The 24,922-nt window shown below is 46.0% G+C and overlaps 2 protein-coding genes across 2 annotated transcripts; one reads left to right on the forward strand and one right to left on the reverse strand.

Moving 5' to 3' along the window:
* The first annotated feature begins 10,349 nt into the window (after positions 1-10,349).
* On the forward strand, positions 10,350-12,768 carry LOC143433138 (uncharacterized). The gene is made up of 6 exons (XM_076910285.1): positions 10,350-11,348; positions 11,424-11,867; positions 11,971-12,022; positions 12,064-12,211; positions 12,316-12,461; positions 12,548-12,768. Exons 1-6 carry the CDS (start codon positions 10,350-10,352, stop codon positions 12,766-12,768), a joined length of 2,010 nt encoding a protein of 669 aa, XP_076766400.1.
* A 10,236-nt stretch (positions 12,769-23,004) lies between these two features.
* LOC143433139 (uncharacterized) lies at positions 23,005-23,636 on the reverse strand. Its single transcript, XM_076910286.1, has 3 exons — positions 23,449-23,636; positions 23,142-23,411; positions 23,005-23,032 (listed from the first exon to the last, which is right to left on the reverse strand). The coding sequence occupies exons 1-3, from the start codon at positions 23,634-23,636 to the stop codon at positions 23,005-23,007; spliced, it is 486 nt and encodes a 161-aa protein (XP_076766401.1).
* Positions 23,637-24,922: the final 1,286 nt, after the last annotated feature.

The following is a 24,922-nucleotide window of genomic DNA, read 5'->3' on the forward strand; positions in this document are numbered from 1 at the left end:
CAAAATGACACAAGTATATAAACTATTTGCATATTATACGCGGTTTCAAATAACAAGTTTCACCCTCCAACATCATAACTACAGCATGCGCATGTGCTTTCGCTATTCTGGTTGCATTATTTCCGGCGTTAATAAGGATGTTATGTATGTATCCTTCCGGAAGGCACAATTTACAAAGTTTTATACCATATTTATGCCGCTTTCCTGGAATATATTGGCAAAAACTGTGGCGTCCTTGCCATGGAACCATGATTTTGTCGATTACAATATTTTTACCGGGCTTAATACGTTGAGTGATACGTCAATCCTCAGGGATTGACAGTGAACTTCCCGTTCAGGCGGCGTCAGTCTCCAGGGACTGACAATCGACTTTTCGTTTAGACAACGTGGATTCTAGGGACTGACAGCGAATTTCTAGTTTGATCGACATCGCTGCATGAGACCGGCATTGTAAAGGGTTAAATTATTAATGACAATTGAAAACTTTATGCTAATATTTAATGAAGTTTATTAAGACATTTTAAACAAAGATGTAACTGTGATTTGCACATATTACAGTATGTAGTAACTTTCTTTGTAATTTTCCTTGCTAACTGGCGTCCGAACATTTTTGTGCTTGTGCTGTAACAATCAACACTATATTTTCGTACTTCATGCGCCTTTCCTTCCTTCTTATGAAATTTGCGCATCCATCTACTTGTATCGGCCCTAATTGGGGTTTCCTCATGTGAATGTCGTATGAGAGCATTTATCAATTGTTTTCGGAATGATGTAATTGACATCTTTCATCCTGTTACATTTTGGAAAATATGTAACGCATTCACGACGGCAATATTCAAAAGAAGGTCGAATGCCAGTTTTCTATACTATTTTAATGACCTTCTAAGTGGACTACTGTAGCCACCCATTTGATCAGACAGATCAATCGCTGTTTTACCTTTATTATAATCAATAATAATTTTTGGTTTGCAGGATACCCCTGTTCTTGCTATTACGGTTTTCATTTCGTCAGAATGCTTGATCGGAAGGACTAAAACATCCCTCTTGTTTTTCCATTTGATGATTGTAATCCCTCTACTGTTCTCTTGAGCAATGACTTCTCCGCGTCGTAGTTTGGCTGTCACAACTTTACTTGGATTGCCGCTTCGATTTGGTTGAAGAGTACCAACCAAATGCGTACATTTTGTTATGAGTTTGTTTGCTAAATCCACACTCGTATAATAATTATCCCTGTATAAAGTATGGCCTTTGTAAAACACATTGTCACATAAATTCGTGACAACATTTGTGGGTGTTGTATTTTTTTTATCCAATGATTTTCCAGTGTAAATGCAAAGATTATATGTGTAATTATTATCACAGCACAATTTAAGTATTTTTATCCCATATCTATGCTTTTTTTATTTCATGTACTGTCTAAATATGATCCGTCCACGGAATGGTATTACCATCTCGTCGATACATAACATTTCAACGGGATCATAATATTTTCTTAAATTTATATTTAATTCGTTTATCAAAAATTCAACCTTTAAGAGACGGTTGGAAGCATCCACTTTTGTATTGTTGGGAAAATGCATCATTCTCAACAGAATTTGAAATCTGTCTCTACTAACAATTTTCCGTGGAAATGTTCGAATAAACAATGGATCCTTAGACCAATACAGGTACAAAGATAGGAGCTTTACCAATCCCATCCACAAAACCAGTCCAAAACACCTCTTTATTTCGTCCTTATCTATTGGCACCTATTTTTCAACACATTTGAAAGAGATTGTTCTTTGTGTCGCATAAATATTTGTTTGTTCGCTTATATGTTGAAATAGTTTATCCGTCACAGAAAGGCCGTCAAAATCTTTCACTGTGCTACAATTTTGCATTTCTTCATGAGCGAGTTTGGCACCATGGGGACTTGAGAAAGGTATAATGTTTGGCTGGTTGCATCGCGGATCAAACCAATCATTTGGATCACTTGTTTCAGTATTCCTTATTGAACTACTAGATGAATTGTCACTATCTGACAATGGTAGTGGTATTACACACCGACATTTGCGTGGTACAAATGGCTCACTCGATGAGTCACTATCTATCGTCCTTCCAAGATTTTCAGTTGATGAATTCCAAAACTTTTTCAAAATAGTTACTATAAAACTGAATTCTCTCTGCTGCAATAGGTCTTTATACTCCCGTGGCTTTTTCAGAATGACTCTCACCTTATAGTTGCTCTTTCGCCTCTCTGGCATTCCCCATCCCATTATCTTATGTTTATACATTGTATACAAATGCATTTCGACAGTCCAAACGAAACGAACACAGTGTATCAAAGTTATCGTTTGTTTATTCCCATCAGTCAAGCGTTCGGCATCAAGTGCTCACGCGTTGCCGCCTGAGCGAGAAGTATAGCAAGATCGGCCTAGCATTCAACGTGTTAACAGTATTTTCGAAGTGTAGACAATTGCGTTATCAATAATTCTACGTTTATGCAAACGGTTCTCAATCCTAGCCGTGGAAATAATGGTGAAATGAAAACATCTAAGTATCGATATAAACCGATCGCGCTTCATCGCGTTTTTTATTCGATCGTTTGTATACATTTCCTTTTCAGACCAATATAATCTAATTTCAGGTAGGGGCACTACAACCAATATAAGGAGGACACCAATAAAAATGTTCAGTCGGTTCTCTGTCACAGGCTTTCTGGCCAGTTGGTGTTTAGAAGAAAAGAAAATTTTTAAGTATACAAGCAGATAAGGATAATGCTACACATAATGCTATACATAGAAAATAACAACTTAATTACCTTGAAACGTTGGAATGAAATGCGCAAATGCATTGCATGAAGCATTAGAACTCCATTGCTTTTACACGCAGACACTATGAAGTGCTATCCCGTTGCATGGAAATGTAGAATTCGCATTCTTTGGAATGGTTAATGCAGAAAACCATAATACTATGCTTAGAAGGTTACAACTTACTTATATTGAAACGTTGGAATGAGATGCGCCGCCGCACAGCATTGAGCATAAGAAATCTACTGTTTTGACAGGCAGGTGCTATGAAGCGCCTTCCGTTGCACGGACTTGTAGAATACACACTGTTTAGGATCGTAGATCAAGATAAGTATGATGTTATGCATAGAAGATTTCAGCTTACTTACTTTGAACGTTGGAACATTGCACTTCTACTGTATTGACACGCAAACAATGTGAAGCGCCATCCTTTTGCATTGAAATGTAGAATTCACACTCTTTGCAACTGTAGAAGCAGACAAGTATAATGCTATGTTTAGAAGATTATAGCTGTCTTATATATCGTGTTGTAAGAAATATTAGAAATCTATTGCATCGATACGAAAACATCTAGAAACACTATCCCCTTGCAAGGTGGTGTAGATTTCACATTCTTTTGAAGTGTAGAAGCAGATAAGCATAATCTATTGCAAAATACGTTACAACTCACCTACTTTGAAACGTTGAAATTAAATACGCTATCACGATCTATGATGCATAATGGAAGCAGACGAGCATATAGCATTGCACAGGGCATTACTACTTACTTGCTTTGAAACTTTGGAATGAATTGTGTCATCGCGATACACGAAGCGTTAGAACTTTATTTCTTCGATACTTACGAATCCTATGAATCCTATGGTTGCATGAAATGTGATGGCGGTTCATAATGTCTGCGTGCCGATGCATGAGAGTTCTAATGCTTCATACAACGCGAGAGCCCATCTCATTTCAACGTTTCAAGGTATGTTATTTGTAATGTTCTATGCACTGCATTATACTTATCTGCCATTCCACACATGAGCCTTCTCGCATTTCCATTATCAACCCTTGGATTCAGGCAACCTGCCGCGCTCGCCTACAGCACCGACAACCGGCAGCGTTGACGCGCGCACACCTGCACGCGCTCACACGCACTAAGTACCGCTGTGTCACTCGAACCGACCGGTACACATGGCTCGTTCACACCAGGCATCACTATTCCAATCTCACCGACGAACACTACTATATCACTCGCAATAACGAGTATTCCTGCCTCGATCGCATCAAAGACGAACACCCTTATCTACCTCGCACCAGTGATTTCGTCCTGCTGAAAGGCGCAGCCGCAGCCCATCATCTCAGTGGGGATTCTTCCAATTCAGGGAGCCGACTTTACTTGAACCTGTATTCTAGTTTTAAGCTTCTTGCATACATATATATACTATATCCGGTCTCATGTCTTGCTACATATAAGAATTCATAAATCCAAGTTACACACGTTACGAATGGAAGACACGAACAACACACACGTAATTAATTGTAAGTTCATGCTATACTACTTCATTATACTATTTCATAAGATAAACGCGAAAGACGTGCCGCTAATCCCACCTTGAGACGCGAGTCCTCTCTCGCGGGGACCGCATGCTCCTAGCAACGAACCGTTAATCCCCCACTCGATGGACCACATCCTTTCATGATGTTTCAAGTAAATACTTCAAATTGGTATAAATATTAATACATATTTTATATTTTAGTTAATTCTAAATACAATATCTCCTTAAAATACTGCATTACATCTAAAATACTATCTAATTTCATATAATTTCATGATGTTTTAAATAAATATTTGAAATTAGTTTATATAATTACACTTATCATATATATTAGTTACTTAAAAATAGAATATCCCCTCTAAACAAAAATAAACATCTATCTATCCGTCTATGTGTACATATATTATATAAGTTGATCATTTGTTTGCTTTGCCCCAGTTAGCTTTCTTTCCATCGAGGCTTGCAAATCCCTCTTCGTTGTTGTAATTCATACTTTGAAAGGTATTTAATACAAATTGATGGTCCGACGCTGAGAATATCTCAAACACTTCTGCTTTACACAACTTAGCGTATATGCAACCTCCTATCAACATTATGTCTATTTTAGATTTGTTGCTGTTCTTCAAGTATGTATAGTCTTCTTTCGGATTCGTCGCGATTAGATCGTTTCTTAGAGCCATTTTGATAATCTTTTCCTCTCTATGGTTGTTCTTCTTACTACACCAGATTACCGATTTTTCGTTCAGGTCACCTGTGATTATTATTCTGTTTGTTTTCTCTCACTTTTCTATGTTAACCTCAGTTTCGTTTATATATTCTTCGATTTCGTTCCGTTCTTCTTCGGCGGCAAGTAACGGCTTATAGTTTTTGTTCCTTCGACCATTGCATGAACGATTCCTGTCAAGGAGTATGTGGTGCCATATGTGAAACATTTTCGATTAAGGCCGGTTATCTATATCGCAGCATCACCGTTCGTGGCCTGCAGTCAGTATTCCTCCATCTTGTGTGCTTCCGATATTATAACCACGGCTGTCTCTTGAATCATTCGCATTTACTGCATGATTTCTTGCACAATTCGGTATCTGTTCAGATCGATTTGTAGGACATTCAATTCCATATTCGTTTCTCGTTCTTTTCTATCATCGCCTTTCTGTGGGTCGGACATTTCGGCTTATTCGCGATGCAATCGATCAGCATATGATTTTGGGATCCGAATCTTCTGCAGATTCCCTTATTAACCTTGACTTCTTCGCAATTTCTGCCGATATGTCTCAGTTTATGGCATTTGAAGCATCTCTCTATTCTCGGTAACACTTTGCAGAGATAAGGTGTTAATGGTATTCTGAGTTGTTTGTCCTTCTCCAGTTCTTTCCTGTATTCCTGTACAAATTCAACTAACGCGACTCGGTTGTCTCTCTACGTTTGTTTTAACAACTTGACGTTTATACCGCTATCCTTTCCTTCGATTTTTTCAGTGTTCGTTTTATGCCCTCCTTCATTTCTTCTCTGATTACCTAACAAGTATATGTCCCTTAGTTGGGGCATTATGCTCGCACTCGTATGGTTTACTTCAAATACTTTTTCCAGAGTTCCTTTTATTTCCTATATTTTGTTCTGTATACCTGTTTTCTTGTTAAATTCCAGGATTATATCTCCCGCTATCTATTTCCTTGCGTCATCTTTTCATATCTCTGTCGTTTTTCTTGCTTTTCCTTATCTCGCTTCATGTCCTCGAATGCTTCATGCTCCTTTAAATGCTTCATTTTTCACTACGCCGTTCGCCACTAGATCGATCAACTATTCGATGTCAGCTTTTCTTTATATGTCTGATGTTTCCCATTAACGTTTTCTAATATGTCATTAAATTCGCCGTATCGTCGCTCATAATATCTCTCATTACGTCTAATCTGTGGCTGCCTATTCTTCTATTTAAAAGTGTAGGCGTTATTCTTATCGGTAGCTTTTACATTACCTTGCACTTACTTCGGCTCCCGATACTTCTCCTTCTGTGTCTTTGCTTCCTTCCGAGGCTTCCTTTTTCTCGTTTATATACGCTTTTCATATTCTTTTCTAGTTCCCTATCCTTTTGTTTCATCGATGGGGGGCTCCGAACCGTCTGCCCAACCTTTAATATTTTGTCAGGACTCAATGGGTCTGATTCCGAGTCGCGAGCCAGCAGCAGTGCACAGCAGCCTCGCTCACGCCGTGGATGGGGGTTGGGGTGGGGTCTACAGGCCCTCCATCATATTACTGCCTACCCTGATGCGGGCGAGGAACTTCTAGGGCCACTCGACCCACAACCAGCATCTATCTTGTACTCTAATCGATTCGTAGTTACGCATATTCCATTAAGCTTGCTGCGATCAGTGATATTGATTTGTCCAATTTAAATTAATATTTTCTTTTTAGGTTTCTTGATTTTTTTTATTGTCTCCTTTTCGTACCTTGTCCTTATGATATATAATCTGATGTTTGATATTTCTAGGATTTCCTATTAATAAATGCAATGTTTCCACAGATTTTCTTTTTCTTCCTCTCTAGTTACGTTGTTGTTATTTTATGCTTTCTACCCTCCACATTCCCTCTCTACACCATCCCGGAACCAGCGTTATAGGATTACTTCAGGATGGCGTCCCGGTCTCGCTACACTGAGATCGAGTGTTCTTCCTAGCATCCGTTGATTTATATATGTAATGTATTGGAGAATATTCCCTCTTATCCTTTGTATTTTTCGAATTACGTTTTAGTTAGATGTATACTAGATACGCGTCGAAATATCGGATTTCCGTTCCGGATTTTTTAGTAAAGTTTTATTCTTTTCCGACTGTTCCTTTCCATTTCACTGAAGGCGATCTTGTATTCCATGCGGACCCGTTCCGACTGAACACGTAGATCATTACATTACATAACATGAATGAACGTTCAATCGAAGCGGATATCTGCCAATCCGTAACTGCGGAAGGCTTACTGCATAGCCTTATCGCTGGGAAAGTTGCGGAGGTTGCTTCCGAACCGAGATGAAAGTGTGGTTATGTTTGGTTTAGTTAGGTCACGTTACGTTAGGTTAGATTGGGTGCTGGTTCTAAAGTTGTTGCATTTTTGCAACATATGCCATCCCTACCTACTCGTGGTAGAACATGGTAACACCAGAATTTTCCGGCGGTTAACGGGGCTCTGGCTTTCGGGGATCATGGATACCTAGTAGCCTCCGTGATACTCTGGGGCGATGCCGGCGGGATCTTCGGATCCTGGCAGGGCCTCTGTTGCCGGTAAGGCCCAGAGTTGAGGGGTGAAATCGGTTGAAGCGGTCCCCCTCCCAGGGGCCACGGCCAGTTCTGGTCGTGGTACGGGGGGTTGCGTTCCCGGGATCCGATAGCTCGGCAGGGGTGGTGAAGCCCCTGTCGTAATACAGTAAACCGGTGGTCATGTTTCGCCGGAGCGGGGGCCTTGCCTTCATTGGCCGGCCCGCGAGGGGATAAACCACTATAAAAAGTCCCTCAAGCTGCGGTACGCGGCGATGGGGCACGCCCAGTCCTTGCTGCTTTTCCTCAGTCCTCGGTCTTTAGCGATCAACCCCGGGAATACTGGCGTCCCCGGGGTGTGCAAGCCTTCCCCTGGCATGGCGGCTCTGCCAGGGGTGATCTCCTTTCCGACCACGCTCGTGAGAACAATATGGAGAATTCTTCAACTTTTAAAAAATCTGGGAATAGACGAGAGGGAGGGGACTAGTAAGGTCCAAATGCCAGGGTGGTTCGAGGCCAGCTATGGTCTCAGACAGAGTGCGTATTTCACTGGAGAAGGGCGCCGTTGAAGAATCAGAAGATGCCTCCTACGATTCTGATATGTCCGTGGGATCGGTGCGATCCACTTTTTCGGTGCAGCGACCCTGCCCGAAATCGAAAAAGCGTGGGAGACCCACAATGACAGGGGAGTATGTCGGCCTCGCTGACGCAAAGAGGGCCTACGTTCAGACGCAACGCGATCTCAAGCTGGAGATCCACCATGGCACAGGCATCTCGTCACCACCGGGAAAGTTGAAATCGCGTGTGTCGAAAATGGAGGACTTCCTTCAGGAGGCAAGGAATAAACCCCTGGAGGATATCGGAGCTTGGGTCCTTGAGGAGGCCAATAAGATCGAATTGGCTGCGGCCAAATCGAGTAAACTCAAGGGCACCATCCAGAGTGATCTAAGAGTTGGCGCCAGGTGCTTGAGCACTGGCATTCTAGAATTGGCACTGAGAGTGATATGTCCGGCTGCTCCGCCGCCGGATGAAGACATTGTTACGCTGAAGGCGCAGTTAGAGACCTTGCAGGCGGAAAGTAGGCGCCTGCCAGGCAGACTCAGTGCATTGGAGAGGCGATCTCCACCAACAATAATGATGGCGGACTTGGAGATCGCGAGCCACACGAGTCTATCACCAGCTTCGAGAGAGGGCTGTGGCTTCAAAAGCCAAGCAGCTGAGCACTTCCCCATCATCTTCTGAAATCAAAAGTGACCCATCTGGGGCATCAAGGCGGATGGCGCCCCAGGGAATGAAGTGCTCACCTGCAGCGGCACTAGCTACTACATCTGGTGCTGCAAAGAAACGTACATGGGCCCAGGTGCTGGGCAGAAAGGCTGTAATGGCGGCCATAAAGGCCCAATTGGCCCCTGCCCCACCACCGAAGGCCCAGAAAGAATAGATGGCGGAAGATAGGCCGAAGTTGGGTTGACTGCCGCGTACCGCGGCAGAAGTGCTGACCCTCTAGCCTGACAGTAAGTCCACGTATAGAGACGTTATGACTGATGCCAGACAGAAGATGAAGCTGACCGACGTTAGGGTGGAAAGTGACCGCTCCAAGAAGGCACGGCCCAGCTGGCTACTTCTTGAAATTGCTGGTCCAAAGAAAGAGACCAAGGCAATTGCCTTGGCTGAAAACTTGCGCGAGGCTTTGGCCTGCAATGGCGTCACGGTATCCAGGTCAAGCAAGAAGGCCGATCTTTGCGTACTCGGCCTGGACGAGTCAGTCACCTCAGCTGAAGTGGGCGAGGCTATTGCCGGCACCAGAGAGTGTCGGGTGGAGGAGGTGTAGAACGGATAAATCCGGTCTTCACCTAGAGGGCTCGGCAGCCTTTGGATGCAGTGCGCCTGGCTGTGGCCAAAAAAGTAGTCACTGCCGGGCGTATCCGTGTAGGGTGGTGTGACGCCCACGTAGTAGCATTGAAACCCCGCCCGAAGTAGTACTACTGCTGCTGGGCGCTCGGACATGTGCAGCAGCGGTGCACTGCTGAGGTGGATCGGTTCCACCTCTGCTATAGGTGCGATGAAACCGGTCACCTGGCGGGCCGTTGTTCCACGGCCGCCCCATTATGCCTCATCTGTAAGGACGCAGGACGGCCCGTAGACCATGGAACGGGAGGCAAGTCTTGCTCCACACCCAAGGCCTGCCGAAACGGCAAGAGCCGGCTGCGTAAAAGAAGGGAGGATTGACGAGGGGAAAGAAGAACCAAGTCCCCAATGACCATGAAGGGGGTGGTGTGGCTACATCACCCTCCACCGCGTGGGTTCCAGCGGAGGTGGTGCCTCGGTATCACCTTCCATCATGGAATGTTCCAGCAGGGATGATGCATCTGCATCACACTTCACCGTGAGATGTTCCGGACATCGGATGGATACTGAGGACCAGGTTGAGTGAGAAGTTAACCCCGCTCCCATGGATGATGCTGGCCGGAGCGAGGCCATGGACACGGCGTAACGTTCCAGCCTCCCCGCGGTCACATCATCCAGACCAAACTGAACCATGCGGTGGCAAGATTGAGTTGTTCCTCACCGTGGAGCCGCACCGGGTTCTCTAGCGCCCGTCCTGGGCTGGAGACTTGGTCGACTCCGTCGGTCCCATCTTGAATCCGGCCGATCGCGCCTGTTGCGCGCGGCCACGAGTTCGTGGCGGTGGACTAGGCGGATTCTCAGTCTGGTAGTGATGTGGCGGTCTGGTGGTGGGAGTGTACGCGCCACCAAATTGGCTCCTCAGTCGTTTCGACATGTCACTGGACGAGGTGCAGAACATCGTTTCTTCGCCACGCATCTCGTCCAGTGTTCGTCCACGGAGATTTCAATGCTTACGCATTTGCGTGGCAGTCCCCGAGTCGGACCAGAGGGGTTACTCGGTGTTGGACTGTACGACTGGCCTAAGTCATAGGTCATTAAACAGGGGCTCGGCCAGCACGTGCTTGCGGTACCAGGGCGAAACCATAGTAGACCTATTTTTCGCCAATGCCCTGGCCGCTCATGGTGTGTCGGGTTGGAGGTTCGACGACGTGGAAAAAATGTCAGACCATGTGTACATACGCATAGATGCTTCCACAGCTCTCCCGACCCGTCCAACAGCTCACCACCAGATGAGGTGGGCCCTTAAGGGCATGGACGAAGACGACCAGATGGCGGCCGTTCTCGCAGTGGCCTGTGCGGGCATTCCATGTGGGCCAGTAGATGTCAATGCGGAGACACATTGCTCCTCGAACGTCATGGCGTCTATTTCCGACGTGCCAATCCGCAGCCTGGTGTACTGGTGGAGCAACAACATACAGGGGCTCCGCACTGATTGCGGTGTCGCTCGCCGCCAGTACACCCGGGCGAGGCATCGGCGTAACAATGACGCAGTGAGAACGGCAGAGCTGTACACTGACTATCGTGCTCTTACGAAGCAACTGCAGCTAGCCATAAGTAGTGCCAAGCCTCAGGCCTGGGACAGACTCCTCTCAAAGCTCCGTGAGGACCCATGGGACCGCCCTTATAAACTGCTGATGGACGTGTTACGTCCCTGGGCGCCTCCACTCATGGAGACGATGGACCCTCCACTCCTGGAGCGGGTACGCGGCAGAATATTCCCATCTGGGGTGTGTCGGTGCCCGCTCACTCCATCGACCATGTTACATAGTCACAGACACTCAGCGTTCTGTGAACAGCCTGCAGAGACGGGGACAATTCTACTACGGTGGAAAACTGGACGGATGGTTCTCCTCAGGAAAGACAATAAATCCGTGGAGTCGCCCTCCGCCTACAGGCTTATCGTGTTGCTGGACGAGGTCGGCAAGCTCTTTGAGCGTATCGTTCAGCGTCGCCTCGTCCGGCACCTGTCTTGTGATGGATCCGATCTTGCCGAATGTCAGTTTGGCTTCCGGGAATCAAATCCCTATCGGACGCGGCTACGACCAGGGGAGGAGATGCACTGGCAGTTTCACTCGACATCCAGAATCCCTTCAACTCCATCTCCTAGGCGGCCAACCGTGGGGCACTCGAAAGTCACAAGGGGCCCCTTTAATTGCGGATGGTGGACGGTGATTACCTCAGGACAAGGCCATCGTTTCAGTGGTCGCAATGGGTCTGTAAGCCGTGAAATAAAGCGTAGAGTACTACAGAGGTCCGTCCTGGGCCCCCTACTTTGGAACGTGGGGTATAACGCGGCTCTGCAGTCCTACTTGCCGGTCGGCGTACACTTAACGTGTTCCGCCGATGACACCATGCTGTTACTCACCATCAGGGCTTTGAGTGAACCATCCGTCGAGCGGAGGTCGCCGTTGCCGCCATCGCCTCGCGGATTCGGGGCATGGGGTTGGATGTGTCCCCTGAGAAGACAGAAATCGTCTGTTTTCGCCTTCGTAGGAGGGGCGCTCTGGCCCCGTGTCTGTCGAGGATCGGGTCGTCCGACGTGCCGGTAGCCAAGAACATGAAATATCTAAGTGTCCACTTGGACAGCTCCTAAACTTCCACCTCTGGAGCTCTTGACACTCGAAGACGCCTACTTTTATTGGCGTCTTCGTCTTGGTGGGATATCCAGCCCGCCAGGGGAGATGACAAGTTGGGACGAGTTTAGGCGCTTGGTTCGACGGTCAACCATATCAAAGTGACGGGGCCAATCCTGTCAGTCATAAATAGATATGTAATTCGCATCACCGGACGACTTACTTTCCAAACCACACAGATGTTGAGCGAACATGGATGTTTTAGTCGTCATTCCTGTGCCGAATCGGACGCGAGGCGAACGCGAGGCGAACGCGCGGTGCTACCATTGTGGCGCGTCGAAAGACTCGGCGCGGCACACTCTCCAGGAGTGTCCTGCCTCGGGGATACCGCGTTGGGCATTAGCAGCGGAGGTGGGTCCGGACCTCTCGTTGCCGAGCATCCTGTCAGGGATGCTTGGTCGCGAGAGTCTGGCAGGCCATGGTCTCCTTTTGCCCAGATTTCATGGTCGCGAAGGAGGCCGCCGAGCGTATTAGGAAGCAATCCCGACCTATTCTACGTCACCTACGGGATCGGTGTTCTAGACCCTTCAACCTTAGGGTGGGAGTCACTCCTAAAAAAACTTCGGGGGGCGGGACTTCACCACTTGTGTCGCATTTAAGGGCAACGATGGTGGCGATTACGCCCCAGAGACCACGGCTTGGCATTTGTCGGCTCTGACGCACCCGGGGCTGCCACACCGTCCGGGTCACGCCTGGCCCGAGGTGTCGACGACACCCATCACGACCCGTGGGGGGGGGGGGGGGACCACCTTTGGTGGTCGTGTCCCGCCTATTTTCACGGGTGTTATGCGAAGGATGCGATCGGTACGCTGGCGGAAACTTGTCGACCATTGCACGCGTCCTCCGGGACGGGAATGACGACTAAGTGTCCCAGCCATCACTCATTTCTCTGACGGAGGCGTGTGTCTCGTCGACCACACTTCCCACCGGGAAGGGGGTCCTCTATGTCACCACGACCAGGCTGGAGGTGGGGCGGACGTGTTCGTCCAGTGTTCCTGGAACCCTCCCAACTGCGTCGAGGACCGTCATGATGGGGTTTTAGCCGGTAAAGGTCCGGCATATCCCGGGAGTTCCCCAGGGGATTCCGGGAAATCCATGAGAATTTCCCCACGTTAAAAAAGAAAAGAAAAGTGCAGCGGCTGGCAGCAGTAACAATAAAGTAATATTCGCTGTAGAAATAACTAGCACGGTTTATGGTGTGCAGGATAAGTAAGCTACCTTTGAGGAGACGTTTTAGCTTTTAATATTTTTAAGAAGTAACAGAAAAATAAACTTTAGTCAACGTCCTCGATAGCACGTCCATAACGCCATAAACCGAGGATTACCGGGGACCTGGGCCCAGCGGCCCATATGGCCATGACCGTTAGGCCCCAGGTAAGCGAACCTCGGGAAATCCCCCTACATTACTGAAAATTAATATTTAACAACAATACCCCCGCCAACGTCCATGTCGCCCTTCTTAAGCGACAAGAAGGGCGGCACCCACAAACAGATAAGATAATTGGCTTGCCAGAATATGTACGGTGGCCAATCACCGAAACGTACGGGTGCAAGAAAATGCTTATAAGCAAAGGTAAAAAAATCGGCAAAAGACATTCGACAAGTTACAAGGTAGAAATACAGAATTGGAGGCGAGAATCAGAAGTATCAAATAAAGCTGTCGAAGGAATTTGTGATTCATTTTAGTACACAACTCTCTCCCTCAAAAGCTTTGAAGAAATGTAGGTTTGATTAGTTTATGTTTAAAAGAGGTAAATTTAGGTTGTGTTAGCTTGAGTTAGATTTGAGTGATGGTAGGTTAAGTCACATTAGGTGTATCTGCGGTTAGGTTGGTTCAAATTAAATTTAGATGATGTTAAATTAAGTTAAGCCAAGCAAGATATGAATTACCGATAGCTGGCAATGCCATCCGTCGATACTTCTTGAATTACCGACTGTTGGAAACACCAGTCGTTATTATATCATGAGTTATCGATTGCAAGCATGACCTACTGTCGTTATATCGTGAGTTACCGACCGCAGGCAACACCAGTCGTTGATAAGTCTTGAGTTACCTACTACTGCTTGCACCAGCCATGTGTGAAACCATGCGTTATCGGTTGTTGGTAACACCAGCCGTCGATATTTAATGGATTATTAACCACAAGCGCCACCAGCCAGCCAGTCGATTGCGAGCAACTGATCGCCAGCAGTACCATCCCAATCGGTAAGTTATAAGTTATTTATAATGGGAACACCTATCCGTAGGCATGTATAGACTCATTTCGCCATCTCTTCAATCACTACTGAAATAGAATTGCGAACAGTTTGAGCATTTTTCACAGAGATGATTCCACTGGTCTGACAACAACGAACGCCACATATGGGTTCTCACAAAACCATTTGTCACGCAACTCAGTGCTGAAAGAGATAATAATGCTGGCGCTATTACTTTAACCAGGAATAGAATCCATAGGTATGAAACATTATGATCTTATGAGTAACATCAATTCTAGAGGAACATTTATAGTGTAAGTATGAAAGTTCTGTTTTACTTGTAGAAATAAAATTCAGTAATATGACACTATACTTATTTTCAGGTCCAAGGTAAGCTTACCATATGTAAAGAAAGGCACAAATCCTCATATAGTAAATATCAGACCACTACTGAGTATAAAAATTAAACGAATATGGCTTCAAACTCGTGTCGCTTACATAATATCCAAGTTTACAGTGTCAATGTGTGCCCTTGGAAGAGCCGATGAATTTGAAAATGATGGTATTGCTGTGATTGCAGTCTTGTCAAAGACTGCAGTAAATTATATATATTTCTAATTTCATTGTTAAGAAAAATAATTCCCTCAATTTAAGATTGCGTTACGCACGTGTTGTTTCAGGTATACATATGGCTGCGATAGAGATGTTAGTTGATTCAGAATCACAAAATTATAGTGGGAAGCTGGAAATAATGGGTGATGCAATGTACGCTTTTATTTTGCAAAGACAGTAAATCTGTTACTAATCAGTCTTTAATCGATGAGGCAATATTAAAAAACTGAGGGAATGTCTGATTTTATCCATTATGCGTGTAATCCAGGTGTGTATCACTAAAGATTTACAATTAATACATGAACGTATAATTTATATTTTAGTAAACAAATAAATTTCTTTTTCGCCATATAAATATTATTGATACGATAAACTGATGCCTCATTTCTTCCTAGAGGAGAATTTGGAACAAATTAATTTGGATAATTATATATGACAATTGAAAAGAAGGAATAAATTATGCAGATAAATCGGAGGAAAAGATCATGCAAATATTAATTATCATCCAAACTAATTTAAACAGCGAGTTTGTTAACAAGGATATAAGCTCAAATAGTATCCTCTTAAAAAAACCGACATATTAACTAATTAAGAAAAAATTATTCCTACTTTTAAAAATTTTGTTACTTTTTGTAAAATTTCAATATGTCAAATATTAAAAAAATTATAGCAAAATATATTTTTATACACTTTTGTAATATATTTTGTAACGCTAAATAATAAAAATTAAATAAATTACGTTTGTCAATATTTATTTATACAGATTGAACTTTACTCGTACAGTTATAATAAATTGAACATATTTAATCATATTTTATATTTTCTTTGGAAACAATGGGCAAAGATATAAAGTGCATTGCTATTATAGTTCTAGCTGCTCCACAAGTTCCGAAAAAGATTAATTAGACCAATGTCAGCAAAAAGTCTAAACCCAGACAACACAAGATAAGATGGTGGCGACACCATACCGGCACTGTAGCGACACTTCCGAGGAGTGTCAGCAGATCCGTAGTCATCTACGTCCGCACTTGTTAGCTAAAATGCCGGCACGCAGTGGCAGCACGTTCTAGTCACCAGCGTAGCACGCGTGCGAATGACACTGCGCCAGCACCAGCGTGACACGCGTGTCATCGTTCCATTCAGAAATTTTTTCTGCATTGGCGTAGGCGTCACATTTGTTAATGGGGAACCACCTGTTATTCCGTACAAATTAAATACGTCAGAGTTTAGATATCCGCATACGAGTACTGACAGACGTTTTGGTAGTTGTTTGCCAACATTTATAGTTACTGAGAGAGTCATATATATTTTTTCAATTCGTCAGGAAAATTCATTCCAATAGAGACTATTAAATACGATGGCAGCATATTGTTTAAGGAAATTGTAATAAATGATACATTTACTTATAAAATGTTGAACCAATTAAGTTACGTTTACTTTACTAGCGTATCACAATTTTCAGGTGAAAATATTGAACGTCATTATTTGTTTTCCTTTGGTACATATATTCTTGTGATACATGGTTTTATCGTTTATAAAGATTATTAAAAATAAAATATACCTTTGTTACATGAATTTTTAATGAAGAGTTGAAAAAAATACTTATAAAATAAGTGTATGTATTTTTACGATAAAGTAAGTAACGACTTTTCTGAAAAAATCGCTGTATTAAGTTATAGTTTACAGAAAATAATAAAAAGAAGTTTTTATATCTTTCTTTCGTGTCAGTGTATCTATTTTCGAACCGAAACAAATAAATTGCTTAGTTTAGTCATTTTTAATATTTGTTTATAATTTTCATGTAAACAGCTTCTTCATTGGTATATATTAGCCTACGCCACTGGCACGCGTGTCACTATGGTGAGCTGATAGTGTCATTGGCACGCCGTGTCGCCCCTGTGCTATATCGCGGTGCTTTGATAGCACCGTGACACGCAGTGTCGCTCCAGTGCTAGCCCTGTGCTGTTACGAGAACTGAGAGGCAGCACCGTGCTAGCACAGTGCTTAGAGTTCCACCCGGTGTTATTGGCGCGACAATCGCTGGTTGTCTGGGTTAATATATCAAATGACAGCACATAATAAACCACTGAAAGTATAATGATATGAATAGTAAGAAAAACATGTTTATTTGTTAGATGTTTATAAATTCAAATTTAAAGGTCCAAGTCACATTTAATAAATTATTGTTTAACAAGGTGATTTAATGTTGTTTCAAATAGGAGCCGAGAACTAGCTGATACTTCTGTCAATGTAATATTATTTCTGTTGGATACAGTAAAAACACATTTGCAATCTAAGCAAGGTTTCATTAGATCTGGTGTATTTTCCAAATTTTAGAAAGGGATGATGCCAACAGTAGTTGGTTCAGCGCCAGGTGATGAACATATACAATAAGCAAAGCAACGTAAACAGATATAAAATGTTCAAGATTATATAAATTAAACTATTACACTTTTATAATCCATGTAGCGCTTCTGTTCTTTGTAACTTACAAAGAGAGTCTTAAGAATGTAACACAATGTAAAGAAGTTACGAAACACAGAAAGCGGGCCTTAATCTCAGATAAAGGAACCTTGTATCTGTTATATTGTGGTTATCGGAGTGCTGTGTTAAGGGATATGCCATTCAGTTTTAATTTTCTAAACGAGAACAATTCAAAAAAATCTTGAGTCGACACATTGGAAGAAAAATTCTTCCAGGGAAAAATGCTGTATGCAATGCAATAATAGCTTCACATCCCCCTGATATTCTACAGAAATTCTTATGCCATTTTACTCGATTTACTAAAATCGAAACTATGAAACATATTATGTGGTATTTCTGCAATTGCTACCATACATACACACGCGGTCGCACACACTCGCACACGCACACGCACATACGAAATCCATCAAGATTAAAGATACTATCTATGTATTGGAGGATGCATACAATATGAAAAGATTATTACATGGATAAATTGTATAATTCCATTTGTAATTGATAATTAGATTATAAGCATTTATATCAGCAAATTTAAATACGACAAAATTGCAGCACGCAGGTGTGTAAATATAACTTTGCGATCTCATTTCATTTTGGCAGTTATACATATATATAAGCATCCATCCAGGCATAAAGCAAGATAATCTTTCAACTATAAAATAATTATGAAACATTAGACTTTTTGCTGGCGTTGGACTATTTTATCGTTTTCGGAACTTGGGAAGCAGCTAGAACTATAATAACAAAGTACATTATATCTTTGCTCATTGTTTTCAAAGAAAATATTAAATGTGAATAACTATGTTCAATTTATTATAAATGTACGAGTAAAGTTCAATCTGCATAAATAAATATTGACAAAGGTAATTTATTTAATTTTTATCATTTAGCGTTACAAAATATATTACAAAAATATATTAAAATATATTTTACTTTAGTTTTTTTAACATATTAAGCTTTTACAAAAAGTAACAAAATTTTTATAAGTAAGAATAATTTTTCCTTAATTAGTTAATATGTCAATGTTAATTTTTCAATATAAGTTTCGAATTTAAATTGACCTTTAATTTCTCTAATTTTATTACTTTCCGTAGATCACTGCTAATTTTTCAACTTTTCCATTACAAGTTTATCGATGCAAGTTTTAATTCTCCATAAGATATAAAATATTATGTTATTAGTAAAATTATTTTGCATTTCTAATTAATTTGAACGTAATAAATATATTTTTTTTATGAGAAAGCATTGCGAGAAAATTTTGGGAATCCATTGTTAATATTGTATCTGATGGTTGACTAGGTTCTCCTCTCCCTGCCGCACCTTTTTACCATTTTCAAGATTCAAAAACCGTGTACCAGCTTTCTCACCATTAAAATTTACGAAATTTACATATTATAAATTTTTGCAAAAGGGATGTTAATTATCTCTTGAATTATGGTTGTTTGACAAGACTGCATTCACAGCAATACCATCATTTTCAAATTGATCGGCCTTTCCAAGAGCACACATTAACATTCCAAACTTGGATATTATATAAGCAACACGAGTTTGAATCCATATTCGTTTAATTTTTATATTTGGTGCTTTCTTTAAATATGGTAAGCATACCTTGATATTATTCACAAGATCATAATTTTTCATACCAATGGATTCTATGCTTGGTTAAAGTAATAGCGCTAGCATTATTAACCCTTTAAGCACTGAGTTGTGTGGCAAATGGTTTTGTGAAAACCCATATGTGGCGTTCGTTGTTGTCAGAACGGTGGAGTTATCTCTGTGAAAAGTGCTCAAACTGTTCGCAATTCTGTTTCAGCAGTGATTGAAGAGATGACAAAACGAGTCAATACCTGCCTACGGATGGGTATTCCCATTATAAATAACTTATAACTTGTCGATGGATGGTGCTGCTGGCGGTCGGTTACTCACAATCGACCGACGGCTGGTGTTGCTTGTGGTTAATAATCCATAAATTATCGACGACTGGTGTTGCTTGTGGTTAATAATCCATAAATTATCGACGACTGGTGTTACCAACAACCGATAACGCATGCTTTCACACACTGCTGGTGCAACCAATAGTAGGTAACTCGAGACTTATCAACGACTGGTGTTGCCTGTGGTGGGTAACTCATGATATATCGACAGTAGGTGATGTCTGCGGTCGATAAATCATGATATAATAACGGCTGGTATTGCCAATAGTCGGTAATTCAAGAACTATCGACGGATAGCATTGCCAGCTATCGGTAATCCATATCTTACTTGGCATAACTTAGTCTAACATCATTTAAACTTAATTTGGACCAAGCTAACCTCAGTTACACCAAATCTGACTTAATCTACCTTCACTCAAATCTATCCCAACTTAACACAACTTAACTTTACCTCTTTTAGACATAAACTAATCAAACCTACGCTTCCTTAAACCTTTTTTTTAACGTAGGAAAATCATCATGGATCTCCGAAGATGGGGAACTCGGGGGGTATGCCGGACTCTTACCGGCTAAAACCCCACAGTGACCGTCCACGGAGATGCTGCGTGGGAACCGGGAACTCTGGACGAACACGTCCGGTCCCCTCCGCCCCGCGCGCCGGGTTCCGCCATTGTGACTGGGAGGACCCCCTTCCCGGTGGGGAGTATAGTCGACAAGATACACTGTCCCGTCCGAGGAATGAGCGATGGCTGGATCACGCAGCCACCGCTCTCGTCCCGGGGGACGCGTGCAATGGTCGGTACGATTCCCCAATCGCACCTACCGTGCCCCCCCCCCCCCCCCCCGGACGACGCCCCTGCAAAAACGTGGGGCACGACCACCAAAGTGGTCCTCCCCGCACGGGCGTCGTCGACGCCTCGGGCCAGGCGTGGCCCGGACGGACTGGGTGCGCCGGGTGATTCAGACCCGATACTACGACCCGACGAATGCTGAGTCGTGGCCCCTGAGGCGTAAAGGCCACCTTCGTAGCCTGCAGGCAAGGCGAAGGTGGCGAAGTCCCACCTCCCGAAGGGTTCTTAGGAGCGACTTCCACCCTAAGGTCGAAGCTCCCCCCCCCGTGGGGCGGTACAGGGCAAACGTCTATGACACCGACCCCGTAGGCGACGTCGAGCGGGCATGGATTGCTCTCTAACCCGCTCGGCGACCTCCTTCGCGACCATGACCTCCTCGCAAAAGGAGACCATAGCCTGATAGACCCTCGCGCGACCAAGCATCCTTGACAGGATGCTCAGCAACGCGAGGTCCGGACCCACCTTCGCCGCTAATGCCCGACACGGCACCTCCCAGGCAGGACACTCCTGAAGAGTGTGCCGCGCCGAGTCCTCCGCGGTGCCACAATAGTGGCACCGCGCGGTTGCTTTGCATCCGATTCGGCACAGGTACTGATCGAAACAACCATAGTCGGTTAGCACATGTGTGGTTCGGAAAGTAAGCCGTCCTTTGCTACGACCCACCCATCTATCAAAAATGGGCAGGATCGCCCCCACGGTCCAATGGTCTCCGCGGTGGGATAACACGTCTCGCCACTTTGACATAGTGGACCGCTAGGCCTGGAACCTAAGCTCGTCCCGACTAATGCTCTTCCCTGACAGGCTGGAGACCTGTCGCTCTATGCGAAGAGACCTATAAATGTAGGCGTCTTCGAGCGCCAGATACTCCAGAGCTGGAAGTCCCGCCAGGGTGGTGGCCACCTCAAAGGACACCGTACGGTATCTCCTAATGACGCGTATGGCCGTGCGTCTCCATTCACTTTGTAGGAGCGTAATGCTCCTCCGACTGGCCAACAGCGCATCGGCCCAAACAAGGGAACCGTACAGTGCCACACTCCTCACCACTCTGCAATAGAGACGGCGCACCCGCTCGTTCGGACCGCCAAGGTTGGGCATGATGCGAGTAAGATGAGTCTTGTGTTTGCCCAACCTGACGGTCAGACGAGCGAAGTGCGGGACGAAACTCCAGGAGCCGTCCAGGTAGACACCAAGATACTTGACGTCCTTAGCTACCTGGACATCGGACGACCCGATCCTCACCAGACACGGGGAAGGAGTGCCCCTCTTACAAGGACGGAAACAAACGATCTCCGTCTACTGAGGGGACAACTCCAACCCCATGCCCCGAATCTGCGAGGTGATGGCCGCAACCGCGACCTCCGCCCGACAGATGGTCCTCCCTGAGTCCCTGCCGGTGGCTAACACCATTGTGTCGTCGGCGTAACACGTTAAGTGTAGGCCGGCCGGAAAGGAGACCCACAGAACCGCATAGTACCTCAGGTTCCACAATAAAGGGGCCAGTACGGATCCCTGGGGTACTCCACGGCTGATGTCACGCCTAACAGGCCCATCGCGGCCACCGTAAACGATGGCTCTGTCTCGGAGGTAATCATCGATCACCATCCGCAGGTAGAGGAGCACCTCGTAATGCTTGAGGGCCCCGCGGATGGTCGCCCACGAGAGGGAGTTGAAGGCATTCTGGATATCCAGAGATACTGCCAGAGCAACTCCCTCCTGGACGGACGTGGTCGAGTCCGAGAGAGACTTGACGCCAGTAATGGTGTCGATGATCGACCGTCCCTCCCAGAAGCCAAACTAGCACTCGGCCAGATAGGATCCAACCCGAGACAGGTGCTGGACGAGGCGACGCTGAACGATACGCTCAAAGAGCTTACCAACCTCGTCCAGTAACACGATAGGCCTGTAGGCGGAGGGTGACTCCGCGGGCCTGTTGTCCTTCTTGAGGAGAACCATCCGTCCACACTTGCACCGAAGTGGAATCGTTTCCGTCTGGAGGCAGGCTGTAAACAGCCTGCACAGACGGGGACCGAGGACGCTGAGTGCCAAGACCCAGGCACGGTCAGGTCTACCGTCAGGACCGGGGGCGGTGTTACGCTCTCCCATGCGTCTGACGGCACCGACCAGATCCTCTACGGATACCTCCAACTCCTGTGACCATAAGACATGGTCGGTGGTTTGAACGGGGGCTGACACCTCCCCAGAAGGGAACAGGGTGCCGACGGCCCGCTCCAAGAGTGGAGGGTCCATCGTCTCCGTGAGTGGAGGCGCCCATGGACGTAACTTGTCCATGACAAGTTTATACGGGCGCCCCATGGATCTTCACGGAACTTCGAGAGGAGTCCGTCCCAGACCTAAGCCTTGGCCAGCTGCAGCTGTTTTGTAAGTGTACGATAATCAGGGTATTCTCGCCGCGTCGGTGTTGCGTCAACGCCTCGCCCTGGTGTACTGGCGGCAAGCGACCCCGTAATCAGTGCGGAGGCGCTGAATTTCATCGCTCCACCAATACACCGGGCGGTGGGGCGGATTGGACCGGACACGTGGCAAAGTCGCAAATCTACGTCATGTCGTCTGCGAACCAATCCGCCTCCGCATTAACGTTCACCGACCCAGCCAAAATGCCCGACCAGGCCACTGCGAGAACGGCCACCATCAGAGCGTCCTCATCCATGCCCCTCAGGGCCCACCTCTTCTGGCAGTGGGCTGATGAGCGGGTTGGGGGAGGCGTAGAGACCTCAATGCGTATTCACGCATGATCAGAGAGAGTCTCCACGTCGTCGACCCTCCAACCCGACACACGTCGCGCGGCCAGGGCATTTGCTAAAGATATATCCATGATACTTTCGCCCTGGTAGCGCACGCACGTGCTGGCCGAGTCCCGGTTTAATAACCGGAGGCCCAGGCCAGCCGCCCAATCCAACACCGAGTGACCCCTCTGGTCCGTCCACGGGGAGTACCATGCGGATGCGTGAGAATTGAATTCCCCGAGGACGAACACTGGACGAGCTGCGTGCAAAGAGACTAAGCTCTGCAGCTCATCCAGTAATGTGTCGAAACGACTGATGGGCCATCTCGGTGGTGGATAGACGCCTACTACCAGACAATCAGCCAGGTCGACCGCCACGAACCCGTGGCCGCACGCAACAAGCGCTATCGCCGGATCCGCAACGGGACCAACTGGGCGATCACCAAGGAGTCTTCCAGGTGTCCCCAGCCCAGGACGAGTGCTGGAGAACCCGGTACGGCTCCGCGGCGACGACCAACTCAACCATCCCACTACTATGACCCTGAACCATTGGGTCGTGTGCGGCGATGGCATGGTTGAAATTGGTCTGGATGACCTGACCGCGGGGAGGCGGGAACGTTAGGCCATGTCCATGGCCTCCCTCCCGGCCAGCGTCATCCATGAGAGCGGGATTTTCAACCTGCTCCATCTTGTCCCCAATGTCCATGTGATGTCCGCTGCCTACCACGTTGAAGAGTGATGCATGTGCACCACCCCCGCTGGAACATCTTCACGTTAGAGGGTGGTGCAGTTACACCACCCCCTTTATGGACACTGGGGACCTTGGGCTTCTTCTCTCCAGTCTTCACTCCCTTCTGCGCAGCCGACGACGGCTGTGCCCCCTTGTCGCCTCGGCGGGCCTTAGGTGGGGAGCAAGTCTTGCCTCCCGTTCTGTTGTCCGCGAACCGCCCTGCCTCTTTGCAAATGAGGCACACAGGCGCGGCCGTGGTACAAAGGCCCGCCTGGTGGCCGGTCCACCTGTGTAGTGCACCGCTGTTGCACGTGACCTTGCACCCAGTAGCAGTAGCATTGCTCCGGGTGGGGTTTCAGCGCCATTACTCGGGAATCAGCCCACTCCACCCGGATACGGCCGGCAGCGACCATTTTTCTGGCCGCTGTCAGGGAGCACTGCACACAAAGGGTGCCGAGTCCTCTTTGAGAAGACCGACTGCTCCCGGTCTTCACGTCTTCCACCTGGCACGCTCCGGTGCCAGCAATGGCCTCGGCCACCTCAGACTAGGTGACTGAGTCGTCCAGACCGATCACTCACAGGTCTGCTTTCTTGATCGGCCTGGCCACCGTCAAGCCGTCGCCGGCCAACGCCTCCTTCAATTTTTCCACCAAGATGGCTGCCTTAACCTCCTTTTCAGGATCGGCAATCTCCAACAAGGTACCGTCGGTCCTGGACTTCTTGGGGCGGACAGACTCCACCCCAACATCAAACAGCTTGACCCTCTGCCTGGTAGCCACTATGATATCACGATATATGGCTTTGCTGCCAGGCAGAAGGGTCAGCGCGGCTGCCGCGGTGCGTGGCAGGTTTGCTTCGGTTTGTCCTCCTTTTTGGCCACCTGGGCTTTAGGTGGCGGGGCAGGGGCAGATTGGGTCTTTTTGGCTGTCCTAGCTGGCATCCTGCCCACCACCTAGGCCCAAGTACCTTCCTTTGCTACACCAGCTGTAGAACTCGCTGGTGCTAGTGTCGCTGCAGCGCTCTTTTTAGCCTCTTGGCACGTCAACTTTTTTTTTTGGCTTGGTGATTTTGGAAGTCACCGAGCCCTTGCCTTCCTTATTCTTCTTCAGCTCCTCCTTCTTTCCCTCGATGGTCTGAGTAATGGAGTCATTCAAGGGCAAACTCCCCTTCTTCAATTCTGGGAGGAGCTCCAAACGTAGTTCCTCCATCTTCTTATTAATGATCTCTGCCACCTGCTATAAAACCTAACCAAACCTAACCTA

The sequence above is a fragment of the Xylocopa sonorina genome, chromosome 2 (assembly GCF_050948175.1).
Source record: "Xylocopa sonorina isolate GNS202 chromosome 2, iyXylSono1_principal, whole genome shotgun sequence".
In the NCBI taxonomy this organism is placed as follows: Eukaryota; Metazoa; Arthropoda; class Insecta; order Hymenoptera; family Apidae; genus Xylocopa; species Xylocopa sonorina.